General features: G+C 50.5%; 1 protein-coding gene across 1 annotated transcript in view; it reads left to right on the top strand.

Moving 5' to 3' along the window:
• The first annotated feature begins 770 nt into the window (after positions 1 to 770).
• LOC125756235 (fatty acid synthase-like) overlaps positions 771 to 14736 on the top strand; it is a 40464-nt gene continuing 26498 nt past the window's right edge. The window contains exons 1-3 of the mRNA XM_049415423.1: positions 771 to 955; positions 3294 to 3445; positions 4071 to 4280. Of these exons, the coding sequence (XP_049271380.1) occupies positions 771 to 955; positions 3294 to 3445; positions 4071 to 4280 (547 nt within the window). The remainder of the gene's footprint in view (positions 956 to 3293; positions 3446 to 4070; positions 4281 to 14736) is intronic.

The raw sequence follows: 14736 nt of genomic DNA, 5'->3' as shown, positions 1-14736 counted from the left end.
TTCAATGACACTCATCGGAGCGCGACGCGGAATAGAATAAAGATCCTTAACGTCGATAGACATACGCTTATACGATACAGTGGTATGCTTACTAAGGTATTGGATGACGTCAAACAAGTCATTAACTACGAAAGGATCATTGACATGTATTATTTTTGGTGATACTGTAACCAACATGCAATAGACTTTCGCCACGTTCCCTTTTCAGAAATAATTACTCGGAAAGGCCCACCACTCATGAGTTTTTGCACTGAAGAACATATGTAGGGCCAATTTTTCTTGCTTTTGTACGGACTGGGCTAGTGCACCCAGATTAAGCTTATTAACTGGAAAATAGCTGTTTTCCTGGCATGTTTCAGTTTTTCCTCTGACTCGGCATTAAACACAGCGTCAATGGCAGCTTCAGCGTTGCAAATGAACGATGCGTTGCCAGCAAAAGGAAACCCAACTTTTTGTCTGAGGCCAAGAGGCAAAGGTTGTTTCTGGTGAGGTAAGACACAACTTTTACGACAGGAACACTTGCGTCACGCCGGGAATACCGATGAAGCCCGTCAACACCTTCTGACACGCAGCGTCCATTTTCACCATGCGGAGCTCGCTTAGACACCTCATGCATCATTGAAAGAAGTGTTACCGGAGACACCATTTGACCCAGACTATTTGTCCTTAGCACGTTACACAAGCCGCTTTTCGACACACAGCACCATCTCGTTCACCCCGGCGTTCGTGCCTCGCAACGCCTTGTTTCATCGCGCTACGTATAGCCCAGGATGAACGGAGATGTACGCGACTGGGTACGCACACCCTGCCAACGTGCAAAAAAGTCCACAAGTACCCTGTTGCCCAACCCGCCAGTTCTTCAGTCTGACCATCGTTTCGACATTGTTCACATAGACGTCGTTGGACCACTACCACCGTGTGACGGATTTCGCTGCCTGCTCACAGCTGTCGACAGGTTTACTCGTTGACCAGAAGCGAGTCCAGTTCAAGACAGCTCTGCTGCAATGGCCGCGGCAGCATTTATCACAACAAGCGTTGCCCGCTTCGGATGCCCTACCAAGATTTTCACTGACAGAGGACAGCAATTCGAGTCTGCTCTCTTTCAAGAGCTCTTGCGCTTGCTTGGCACGAATCGTCTGCGCACGGCCGCCTACCATCCCCAGATCTATGGCATCGTGGAACGCTTTCATCGATAGCTCAAGGCAGCACTGATTGCCCATCGCACGCGATTGAAATGGGTTCAACGTTTACCACTGGTACTTCTGGGTATCCGATGCGCCTTGAAATCGGACATCGGGCTCTCGAGCATGGAGCTCGTCTACGCTACTCCGCTCCGTCTGCCCAGCAATTTCTTCTCATGACAGCCACCATCGGCCGCTCTGTCTCCTCACGAGTACGCGCACCTTCTTCGGGACCTCTTCCTGGATCTTAGACACAGCACGCACACCTTACATTACAACTGACCTGACTAGTGCAACCCACGGTTTCGTGCGTTTTGGACCTATTCAGCCTGCTCAACACCCACACTACCTCAGGCCCTTTCCGGTACTGGAAAAACGCGAGTCGACATATATCGTGGATATTCACGGTACACCTGACGGCATTACATTCGAGCGGCTGAAGACAGCCTACAGAGAGACGACTCCCGCAATTGGGTGGCTCAATTTAGTCCCCCACGTCTACGTTCGCGTCGATGCGGACGCTACTTCAATGAGCCGAGTTTCAAGTAGTGGTTATGTCGTTCGGAGACCATGCTCCTCTCTGAAAGGAGGAACTATGTAGCGCCATCGGCATCGATGGTATTGCACGGTGAAGGAATATGAGGGCAGGCGAGACCTCGAGCAGCAAGGCTGACGCGAGGGGCGCGGAAATAAATAAAAAGTTAGTTGTGTATAGGCTCCGGCACTGGAAGGACGTGTCGAGTCTCTTTCTCATATGTGCTCCACATGCTCATGTCATACAATACCAATTTTGATATATATCAAGTGAACGCAACGGCCACGAGTGTAGAAAGTCGTAGACGAGCACTAATACGGTTTCATGTTAATCACGGCATAGATACATGACATGCATGGAGCAACCGGCGGCAAAGGCTTCTTGTAACGTGACATGTTTCCGGTTATATTCTGTAGTGCAACTGCGGTTTCCTTGTACTTTCACCACTCTCTTTCTTCGAAGATGCAGTTACGCGTTGGCTCAGTTTTGATGAGTGTTCACCAGGCAAACGTTCGCAGAATGATTTGTACATTGTAGAAGTTTTGCGCCTCAGCCGCATTCTATTCCCAAATTTGCGTATACACGTGACCTTACGGTGTCACATCTTAGTGCAAACAGCCAACAATGTGCAAATACTGGTCGAAACGTCTCTACACTCTGGTAGATAAGCGCCGAAAAGTAGACAATCGCAGGAATTCCCGGAAACAGTTACGGAGGTGGCACACATTTCATGGCAGCATGAACTGCTTGCGTTGCAAACGTAAATATATGTTGCTGCCGCGCGTCAATTTTTTCGTGCTGATTGTCGCTCTTGGAAAAGCTGCATCGACCTATGTGCAAGCGGCGCTGTGCAAATGAAGCGCACGATACGTGAATGTGGACACCGAAGCCACCAAACACACCTCAGGTCGCTACATGCTCGCGTTAGTGTACCCGAAAGCAGTCGCTCTAAGTTGCCTTAAGTTAAGCTCCGAGGATGTCCTGTCCAAGCGTAATCAAGCATGCTGTTCGGGTATCTGGAGAACGGTGACGACGCGCCAAATCGGTGGAACGCAAGCCACGGGTTCCCCTGTACTCACTTTTTTTGCACAACAATGAGCGATGCAAACAGTGGAGGTGCTCCGCATTCCACTGATGTCAATTGAACTTCCCGAGCTGAAGCTCAGCGCCACCGAGAACAGAATTAATCTGCTCTCTAACTTCGCATTAGGAGTATCGTAGTCATCATTGGTTTTTTTTATTCGTGACGCATTTGTATTGGGTGCATACCACGCTGTGTATTGGCTAATGAGTGGATGTTACAGGCCATCGTCCGTCACGTACGAAGCTGTGGTTCTGCTTGAAACGGAGTATTGTGTAACGCCCAGCTCGCTCAATGTGAAGGGCACAAGCTCTTTAAGAACTGAAACCATTTCGTACGTTATAGACACAATCTCCACCTCATCGTCTAGCTGCCGCGCTTGTCTGTTCGCAACGCGCAAACATGTGAACCACCCTATCAGTGTCGCTTAGCGTAAGTAGGAAAATCGGCTTGCCATACATGAAACTCAATTGCTAAGTTTGGTATTCTCCTACAGGTGCCTCTTTAACGCAAGCTTGAATGAGTCAGAAGAAATTGAATTCAGTGCGAGGAACCCTACGTACAAAGACATCCTAGCAAAAGACCTGGTCATGAACATTTACCGTGACGGCCAGTGGGGATCCTTCAGACACACGAGCCCAGCGAAACGTAAGCTAATTGTTTTCCTTTTTTCTCGTGTGAAGGCGCATGATCTGCTTTCTTGTCGCCAACTTTGGCGGTGTTATCAATATGTTGGCAAAAGAAAACTATTGTAGCATAAGTCGGCAAGGTTTGGACTACAGACTCGGATGGCCCTAATTACTTCAAAGGCACATTTTGTCCTACCTTCTGGTGTATAATAATACAAGTCCGCTAAACACGGTCACATAACAGCACACATAAGAGTAAAACAACGTTGAGCTATGACTGCTCGTCACAAATGCCTAAATAACCGATACTGAAGTGGAAATCGAAATACGTTAAGAATTTCAGTAATTCTGTAAGTTATGGCGATGTTCCAGGCATACAAGCCCGTCCAGAGGTAAGCAGCAGCAACCGGCCCATTTATTAGTTTTTTGAAATGTAGGGCTTAGGTAATAACGGTTATTTTTTGCTCCTACTCCTGGCACAAGATGTGTAACGATGTAAGCCACCTTATGTCCCCTCTCTACTGACCTGAAAATATCTGGAAACAAAATATGAGTGGCGCAGTGTGCCACTCCTCATCGGCGCGTATTCATTAGGTCAATAAAGGTAACCGTATTGTCTACAATTATTGCTGTACTTCGTGTAGGTGGTTCTCCGAAAATTCGAACGGAGTTTGCGTGCCTCGACATAGAGACCACTGGCGACTTGTCAAGCCTGCAGTGGTACGTGTCACCCCTGAGCTATGCACTTCCTTCCATTTCCGCTAACAAGAACATCTGTACGGTCTACTACGCTGCGCTCAACTTCCGCGACGTCATGCTCACCACTGGGAAGCTTTCGTCTGATACTTTGCCAGGTAAGTGCCTTTTGCTTTACCGTGTTACAGTTTAATATACCCCTTAGATACACCCCTTAATATACCCGTTAGATATATCTTTAGATAAAACTAAAGTAATGGGGAACAATCTTGGCAGAGAACAGCGCTTTGCGATAGGTGGCGAGACACTGGAAGTTGTAAAGGAGTATGTCTACTTGGGACAGGTAGTAACCGCGGAGCCGAACCATGAGAGTGACATAACTAGAAGAATAAGGATGGGTTGGGGCTCATTCGGCAAGTATTATCAAATCATGAATGGTAATCTATCACTATCCCTCAAAAGGAAGGTATATAATACCTGCATCTTACCGGTACTTACCTACGGAGCAGAAACCTGGAGACTTACAAAGAGGGTTCAACTTAAATTGAGGGCGATGCAGCGAGCGACGGAAAGGAAAATTATAGGTGTAACCTTAAGAGATAGGAAGAGAGCAGAGTGTGTCAGGGAACAAACGGGGGTTAATGACATCACAGTTGAAATCAAGAAGAAGAAACTGATATGGGCCGGGCAGGTAGCACGTCGGCAGGATAGCCGGTGGTCATTAAGGGTAACTGACTGGAATCCAAGAGATGGCAAACGCGTGAGGGGGAGACAGAAAATTAGGTGGGTAGATGAGATTAAGAAGTTTGTAGGTATAACGTGGCAGCAGAAAGCACAGGACTGGGTTGACTGGCGAAGCATGGGAGAGGCCTTTGCCCTGCAGTGGGCGTAGACAGGCTGATGATGATACCCACCCCCCCGTTTACAAAACAGCAGTTAGTTTGACCCGCAAGACGGTGAACACGTAGCCTTATCAACCTGTCCGACAACTATACACAAAAGAAGGATCTCAATTTTTATCCTCTTATGTTTTTCAGTAAATATTCGATCATCATAGTGCTTCAGTCACTCTTGGACACACTTCGCGTGTTTGTGAGCAAGCTGAAATCGCCCTGCGCTCAGTCCGTACATCAAGAACTGGGTGTTCTATGTCCAGTACTTGCAAGCCTTCAGTAGGCACCATGACACTACTCTCTACAACGGAACGTATATGCCTGAGATCCTTAGTCCAGTACTATAGAACGCAGCAGTGTTCTTTAAGCTCGCGTGTATTTCTTTTTTGTGTGCTCCCTTCTTTCTATCTCCCTTCTTTCTCTCCCTTAATTCTCTTCCCCCCAGCGTAGGATAGCAAACCGGACGCGCGTCTGGTTAATCTTCCTGCCTTTCCTTCTTTTTTCTCCTCACCGATTGCTATTTAGGATATTCCTAAGGTCGTCTGCTTCTGTTCTCTTGTGTCCGTGTGTGCACGCGCATGTATGTTGACGCCCACTATCTTAATGGATAGAGCGTCCCGCAAGCATGAACACGTCTCCGCTGATGACAGCGAGCACTCACTGTCACAACGTTGGGTCGATTCACCACGCATGCAGCTAGAAATGAGCAAATGGCCAGCTGTGCTTCTCGTGTCAATGTGCCCCGCAGCATCGAGGCAACATGCTCGCTAATATGAGGCGCGCCAGAAGACAACATATATAGTATCACCAGCCATGTCTACCCGCACGTTATTTAGACTTGTACTGTTGCTCCCGTTAAAAAAACTTCACGATTGATCGACCTTCTTTGACAAAATTTGGCAGATACCACTCCTTGTGGGAATCGGTTTAATGCGAAGCAGTCAGCGAGTGTAGTTCTATGTTCCATTTCTAGGATTTGAGCCAAATATTACGCGGTGGATCGACGTATTTTGTAAGTATAGTAGTTTCGTGCACATCGTAAGCTTACCAGGCACATTGACAACACGTGCGTTGAAAGGGTGTAACGTCAGCACTCACTAGAGCCCATACGTCAGTATTATCGAAACGAAGTGCACTTCACGGTGCGGTGATTTGAATATCAAAGGTAACTTTCGTTAGCCTAATTCTCCGGGCTCGAGCAAAGATTGAATATAGCATGCTGAATCATAGGAATGCAGATGTGATGTTTCTTAGACTTCTATAAGAGCAGAGCCAACAATATAACCACAACTGTCACTAACCTGATACGACGCCTGTATTGTAGAAGTACATATGTAGTGTTTATTGCTTTGTTATAAAGTTAGATAGCCAGCACTACAACCACAAATGACATTGCGCCGACATTACGCCTGCTTAGGGTGTTTTTCCAGAGCAGTTGCTAGACCTGTCGTGGTTCTGTGGTTGAATACCCGCCTGCTACACAGAATGCTTGGGTTCGATTCCCGCTGGGATCCTAATTTTTATTCTTTACATTCTTCGGGTCAACCCTGCCTATATCGGTTTTTCTTAACGCCTTCGCATTTAAAACATCAATGCCTGTTCTCGCCGTTCCTGGGTAGTCATAAACTGTCAATTACGTGCGGCGAATACCCGTATACCGCGGTCCATGGCAAACGGACATGTGTCACACGTCTCTATGAAAGGTTTCTCGACGTACGCGACAGGATTGTCACGCCATTCATATCATAACTAGACAGTTACATTCGTCAAATTGTCTTATACTCATATGGCAATATTGGTCTACACTTTGTTAAGGAGGCAATCACGAGAGCATCCAGATGTAGGCGGCAAGATAGATAGATAGATAGATAGATAGATAGATAGATAGACAGACAGATAGATAGATAGATAGATAGATAGATAGATAGATAGATAGATAGATAGATAGATAGATAGATAGATAGATAGATAGATAGAAACGCTCTAAGTGCCCTAGGTTCGCTAACAAATGTTTCGTGTTTAAAATGTAAGGGATTGTTAGTGATGACTTACTTCCACAAAAGCAACAGAGCAATTGCGAAAAAGTAAACGACAACGCTTAAGTGAACTTTTCTTGTGTTCCATCAACAGCGCTCTACTACAATACATGAACCAGGTGAATTGACTGTTTAAGCGCACCCCGTTCGGCGTTTTATAGGTTGCGCGTCTATAGTCTATCGTAAAAAGTTTGAACTTTCCTAATCGATCATTTTCATGGGCTTGCATCCTCAGCAACAGCAGAAACTCTGAAGAGGAGGGCGCTCTTCTAGCGTACGAGCAGCTGGCGCGCAAGATTTTCGTCACTCAAAATGCTCCGATGTTCTGCGCACATTTGGGTCCTGTGTGAAACCCATAGGTTCGTTATTGCTGGGACTTGGATGAGCTATGGCTGTTCCAACTAATAACATTGGAGCATGGTCCCTGTGTCCCAGGCAATAATGTTCGATGCCATACATCACGATCGAACGATGTAGCACCGGTGCTATTCGTCGACCAATAATGTTTGGTGGACAAATATTGTCACGTGGTCGTGACGTCGACGAAGACAGCAGTCGGCGTTTGCAGAATGAAACTGTTTATTTGGCCGAACTTGTGGCCGGGAAAATGAGAACTAGAACTACAGCAATACACGCTGTACAATGATAGCGGCGAACAGGGCGTCGTCCGTCGATCAACTGACAAGCAGTCAAGCGCGTCGGCTTTTATACAGGCGCTATCGAACTTTCCAGCCATATAGCTGGTGGCGGCGTTATCTCTCGACAAAGCTGGAACATTCTCGTGCGGCGCGCAATCTTAACAGATTGTTCCAAAACAATCGCGAAGCTTCCTACACATCACGGCGAGGCCTGCGCAGCGCGTTGCCCAGAGTCTTTGTGGGTGAAGCTTACACTCATGAAATATAAGACTCGCGGCAATGCCCCCCTCTGAAAAAGCATCGTCCCGATGCTTAAAAACAGAACATGAATACATGCAATACTAAAGAAAAGTAATAAAGAAAGCAAACATTAGAGTCCTCAGGTGCGCTAACGAGCATAGTACGGTTTAAGGCGCACCACATGCACGACCTTGGGTCGAGCTCGGCGCCTCTGGGAGTTCGTGATGCCGTCGGGGACAACCTCGTAGTCGAGTACGCCGAGACGTCGAAGTACCCTGTACGGTCCGAAGTATCGTCGAAGAAGCTTCTCGCTCAGTCTGCGTCGGCGTATTGGCGTCCAGACCCAGACACGGTCGCCGGGCTGGTACTCGACGAAGCGTCGTCGAAGATTGTAGCGACGGCTGTCGGTGTGCTGCTGAGTCTTGATGCGCAGGCGGGCCAGCTGTCGAGCTTCTTCGGCGCGTTGCAAGTAAGCGGCGGCGTCGACATTTTCTTCGTCGGTGACGTTGGGTAACATGGCGTCGAGCGTCGTCGCCGGGCTCCTTCCGTAGACCAACTTGTACGGCGTCATCTGCGTCGTTTCTTGGACGGCCGTGTTGTAAGCGAAGGTCACATACGGAAGGACGGCGTCCCACGTCTTGTGCTCAACGTCGACGTACATGGCGAGCATGTCGGCGATGGTCTTATTTAGACGCTCGGTGAGGCCATTGGTCTGCGGGTGGTAGGCGGTGGTGCGGCGGTGGCTCGTCTCGCTGTACTTCAAGATCGCCTGAGTTAGGTCCGCAGTGAAGGCGGTACCTCTGTCTCTGATGAGGACCTCTGGGGCGCCATGACGCAAGACGATGTTCTCCACGAAGAACTTGGCTACCTCGGCGGCACTCCCTTTGGGCAAGGCCTTTGTCTCGGCGTAGCGGGTGAGGTAGTCGGTCGCTACGACGATCCACTTGTTGCCGGAAGTCGACGTCGGGAACGGCCCCAGTAGGTCCATCCCGATTTGCTGGAACGGCCGGTGAGGTGGATCGATTGGCTGTAGAAGTCCCGCTGGCCTAGTCGGCGGTGTCTTCCGTCGCTGGCAATCTCGGCAAGTCTTAACGTAGTGGGCGACATCGGCAGCAAGGCGTGGCCAGTAGTATTTTTCCTGTACTCTGGCGAGCGTTCGGGAAACACCGAGATGTCCAGCCGTCGGGTCGTCGTGTAGGGCCTAGAGGACTTCTGGTCGCAATGATGAGGGCACGACGAGAAGGTAGTCGGTTCGAAGTGGCGAGAAGTTCTACTTCAGGAGAACGCCGTTCCGTAAGAAAAACGACGGCACTCCTCGCTTGAATACCTTCGGAACCACGGCGGTCTTGCACTCGAGGTACTCAACAAGGCCCCCCAGTTCCGCGTCGGCCCGTTGCCTTTCGGCGAAGTCGTCGGCACTTATAGTTCCGAGGAAGCAGTCATCGTCGTCGTCTTGCGGCGGCGCGTCGACGGGGGCACGAGACAGGCAGTCGGCGTCAGAGTGTTTTCGTCCAGACTTGTACACGACGGTAATATCGAATTCTTGAAGCCTCAGACTCCATCGTGCGAGACGACCTGAAGGGTCCTTCAAGTTAGCTAGCCAACATAAGGCGTGATGGTCACTGAGAACTTTGAAGGGCCTGCCATGGAGGTAGGGGCGAAACTTTGACGTAGCCCTGAGAATGGCAAGGCATTCCTTTTCTGCTGTGGAATAGTTTGCTTCTGCCCTGGATAGTGACCGGCTAGCATAACTGATAACCCTTTCAAGCCCGTCAGTCTTTTGCACAAGGACGGCACCGAGTCCTACGCTGCTTGCGTCGGTGTGTATTGCCGTATCGGCGCAATCGTCGAAATGCGCAAGTATGGGTGGCGTCTGCAGGCGTCGTTTAAGTTCTTGAAAGGCTTGCACTTGCGCCGTTTCCCACCTGAATTCCACGTTATTCTTCGTGAGAAGCGTCAGTGGTTCGGCAATCCGTGAAAAGTTTTTGACGAAGCGTCGGTAATAGGCACATAAGCCGAGAAATCGGCGTACGGCCTTCTTGTCGGTGGGTGGCGCAAAGTCGGCGATGGCAGCTGTTTTCCGCGGGTCTGGGCGCACTCCAGACTTGCTGATCACATGACCCAGAAACAACAGCTCGTCATACGCGAATCTGCACTTTTCTGGCTTCAGGGTCAGTCCAGAGGCCTTGATTGCTTGAAGTACTGCCTCAAGCCGCCGGAGATGCTCGTCGAAGGTCGAGGAAAACACGACGACGTCGTCCAAATACACAAGGCACGTCTGCCACTTCAATCCGGCCAGTACGGTGTCCATGACACGCTGGAACGTCGCAGGTGCCGAGCAAAGACCGAAAGGCATGACCTTGAACTCAAAGAGGCCGTCGGGTGTTATAAAGGCAGTCTTTTCTCGGTCTCTCTCGTCGACTTCGATTTGCCAGTAGCCGGCCTTGAGGTCCATCGACGAAAAGTGCGTCGCGTTGTGAAGTCGATCCAGGGTGTCGTCTATTCGTGGGAGGGGGTACACGTCCTTCTTCGTGATTTCGTTCAGGCGCCGGTAATCAACGCAGAAGCGCAGTGTCCCGTCCTTCTTCTTCACTAACACCACGGGTGACGCCCACGGACTCTTGGACGGCTGGATGATGTTGTCGCATAGCATCTCGTCGACTTGTTTCTTTATCGCGTCGCGCTCTCGAGTAGAAACTCTGTATGGGCTCTGACGGAGTGGTCGAGAATTTTCTGTTATAATGCGGTGCTTCGCAAGGGGCGTTTGTCGGACCCGCGATGACGACGAGAAACAGTCCTTGTATTACAAGAGCAGGGTATTGAGCTGGTCTTGTTTGGCCTTCGGAAGGCTTGGGTTGACGTCAAAATCCGGTTCGGGACCTCTATTCGTCGAAGCAGGTTCGGCAGCATCGAAGAGGGCGAAAGCATCGCTGGCGGCTACACATTCGTCGATGTAGGCAACCGTCGTACCGAAGTTGAGGTGCCTATATTCGTGGCTGAAGTTTGTCAGCACTACTTTTGCTTTACCGTCACGCAGCTCGGCTATACCTCGTACGACGCAAATTTGACGGTTCAGGAGTAGGTGCTGATCGCCCTCGATGACGCCTTCAAGGTTCGCAGGTTTTTCGGTGCCGACGGAAATAATGACGCTGGAGTGCGGCGGAATGGTCACCTGCTCTTCTATCACATTCAATGCATGGTTGCTTGGCATCGCGTGGGGCGGGAGCGCTTTGTCTGAGTTCAGTGTTATCGATTCAGACCTCAGGTCGATGACGGCGCCGTGGTCACTTAGGAAGTCCATTCCCAGTATCACATCCCTGGAGCAGTTTTGTAGAATTACAAAGCTCGCAGGATAAGTCCGGTTATTGATGGTGACTCGTGCCGTGCAGACACCAATCGGCGTTATCAGATGGCCTCCAGCTGTCCGGATCTCGGGGCCTTCCCAAGCAGTCCTAATTTTCTTCAACTGTGCTGCGAACGGCCCACTGATGACGGAATAGTCGGCTCCAGTATCGACGAGAGCGGTGACGTTGTGGCCGTCGATCACAACGTCGAGGTCGCTAGTCCGCCGTCTTGCGTTGCGGTTACGTCGCGGCGTCGGGTCACGGCTGCGTCGGTTTGCACCGCTGCTTCCGCGTTGCGTCGTCAGGTCTGCTTCCGGTCGCAAAGTTTCGTCTTCAGGACGTCGTTCGGCGTGCGGCGGGGGCTCGGAACTTCGTCGCGGCGTCGTCGTCGACGGCGGAGGATCTTCAGCATTTCGTCGTTCAGCAACCGCACCTCCATCGGTTGTTGTCCTTAGTTTTCCGGATACGGGCTAGGCGACCGGCCCCGGTTTGGGCCAGTGTACTGCCGGCGGTGCGGTGACATGTAGCGGCCGGGCGACGGCGAGCGGGAAGGTCGTCGTTCTTGCCACTGTGTTCCGGTGAGGTAGTCGTTGATGTCGCGCGGCCGTTCGCCTGGCTGCGGGCGCGGCGCGTTGATGGCGAATCCGCGTAGTCCCATCTGTCGGTACTGGCAGCGGCGGTACGTGTGGCCGGCCTCTCCGCAGTGGTAGCAGAGCGGGCGGTTGTCGGGGGCACGCCAGACATCAGTCTTCCTCGGGGTGTTGCGCTGGCCGACAGGTGGTCGGTAGGGCGTCGGTGGCGGCGGCGGCGTCTGGCGACGGTACTGCGGCGGTGTGGCGTCTTGGCGGGGGCGTGGAGGTAGAGCATGACGGCGGGCTGCAGCTGCATAGCTAATAGCTTGCGGCTGCGGCTCTGCTAGCTGAGGCGCGCCGAGTGAATGCTGGATCTCCTGGCGCACGACGTCGGCGATGGACTCTACTTGAGGTTGCGACGGAGGTAGAATTTTTCGCAACTCCTCTTGCACGATTGCTCGAATCGTCTCACTCAGGTCGGCGGGTCCTAGGGCTTGAACGTCGGCGTAGCTTGTAGCCGAGAAGCTGCGGTTTTATTGCCGCGTTCGCATCTCAAGCGTTTTCTCGATCGTGGAAGCCTCCGATGCAAATTCAGCGACCGTCTTCGGCGGGTTCCTTATCAATCCAGCGAAGAGTTCCTGTTTGACACCCCGCATGAGGAACCTCACTTTCTTCTCTTCGGGCATACTTGGGTCGGCGTGTCGAAACAGGCGATTCATCTCTTCCGTGTAGATGGCAATATTTTCATTGGGCAGCTGCACACGGGTCTCCAGCATAGCCGCGGCCCGTTCCTTGCGGACCACGCTCGTGAACGTGCTTAGGAACGTCGTCCGAAAGAGATCCCATGTTTGTAGGGCGGATTCTCGGTTCTCGAACCACGTCCTCGCGGCGTCTTCTAGGTAGAAGTATACGTGGCGCAGCTTGTCCTCGCAGTTCCAGTTATTAAATGTTGAGACCCTTTCAAAGGTCTCGAGCCAAGTCTCGGGGTCTTCACATGGCGAACCACGGAACGTCGGCGGCTCCCTGGGTGGCTGCATCACGATCGCCGTAGGGAGCACTGCGTCAGTGATCGTCTCGGCGGTCGATGTGACGGTCTTCGGCTGCCTGGCGTTTTCGGGAAGGAGCCCGTACTCTGGTTGTAGTCCCTTCTGCCGGCGGCTGGTTCGAGGATTCGGGTTGTCCTTAGAGTCGTCTTCTTCGCGGCTTGGGCTTGGATCAGCGCTCCGCGGTGGTGTCCGGATCATGAAGCAGCACCTCCACCAGATGTCACGTGGTCGTGACGTCGACGAAGACAGCAGTCGGCGTTTGCAGAATGAAACTGTTTATTTGGCCGAACTTGTGGCCGGGAAAATGAGAACTAGAACTGCAGCAATACACGCTGTACAATGATAGCGGCGAACAGGGCGTCGTCCGTCGATCAACTGACAAGCAGTCAAGCGCGTCGGCTTTTATACAGGCGCTATCGAACATTCCAGCCATATAGCTGGTGGCGGCGTTATCTCTCGACAAAGCTGGAACATTCTCGTGCGGCGCGCAATCTTAACAGATTGTTCCAAAACAATCGCGAAGCTTCCTACACATCATGGCGAGGCCTGCGCAGCGCGTTGCCCAGAGTCTTTGTGGGTGAAGCTTACACTCATGAAATATAAGACTCGCGGCAATATTGAGCACCCAACTTCGTCTATATGAACATGCGCATGCTAGAATCTCTTGTGTTCAGTGAGAGCGGGGATCTCGTTTAGTTAGCTTTAAATAAAATTGTGCCAGACTTTGTCGCCCGTTATGACGTGTGTGATTGTAAAGCAAGGGTCTCAAACACGCGGCCCGTTGACCTCTTGCCAGTGGTCCACCCGCACATGACATTCTTCGTCCCATGTCTTCTTATTTTTAATAAGCTTGTTCGCGAGCTACAAGACGGGATTGGTCTCAATCATTCTTTTCGTGAGGCGCCCCATGTGACCCTCGCGCTGCACAGCATAACCGTGGGACAAATTCTATATATTTCGAAATCGGTGTTCAGATTGCAGTCATTCTGGAGATCAGTTAATCAATATGTTTCACAAAACCTTACATCAAATCCTGTTCAGAAGCGACACATATATGGCATATGAAAAAAGGCCGCTTTCAAATGGCAACAATGTTAGCTGACACTTTTGTTGAAGTTCCGAGCAAAGCCGGCTGCTCGCGCGCTCTGCAATGACGCGGACGAGCCTGTGCAGTTCTGCTATAGGTCTGCGCAGCTGACGCATATTAAATGCATTATACGGCGGTATGGCCCTCTGCGCTCAGCCACTCCACCACTCATTCACTGCTATGACGTCGCCAGACGAAGTGCACGCTCTGTCTTCTTAGCAAAGACTTAATCGCGTCATCTTCTCGTGCAGATACTGCATATCACACCGCCGCGTTAAACGGCACACTTTTCAGTGCGGTCCTTCGCAACTGAAGCGTGCGTGCGAAATGTTGCCGTACTACGATTTGTTACATGGCAAAATACCAAAGGGTGAAGTCGAGCGCTAAAATATATCTGCGTGTGCATATAATTACTTTCAGTGTAAGCACTTCAAATCCGAAGCATTGCGTAGCGAACTTCTGCGACTTTGGGCGTGTCTATCTATCTATCTATCTATCTATCTATCTATCTATCTATCTATCTATCTATCTATCTATCTATCTATCTATCTATCTATCTATCTATCTATCTATCTATCTATCTATCTATCTATCCGCGTACGACTTTGTGATCCCGTGGTCCTTTCCTTAATGCAATGTAAACCAAACTTGGTATGGCATCACATGACTGTGCGACGAACATAAACGACAGGTCAAAAGATAAAAAAAAACATGATATGCCTGTCATGAACGGAACGATTTATATGCCACGGTCTTGG

Source organism: Rhipicephalus sanguineus, chromosome 4 (genome assembly GCF_013339695.2).
Source record: "Rhipicephalus sanguineus isolate Rsan-2018 chromosome 4, BIME_Rsan_1.4, whole genome shotgun sequence".
NCBI classification, from domain to species: Eukaryota; Metazoa; Arthropoda; class Arachnida; order Ixodida; family Ixodidae; genus Rhipicephalus; species Rhipicephalus sanguineus.
This window is presented reverse-complemented; position numbering and strand designations above follow the sequence as displayed.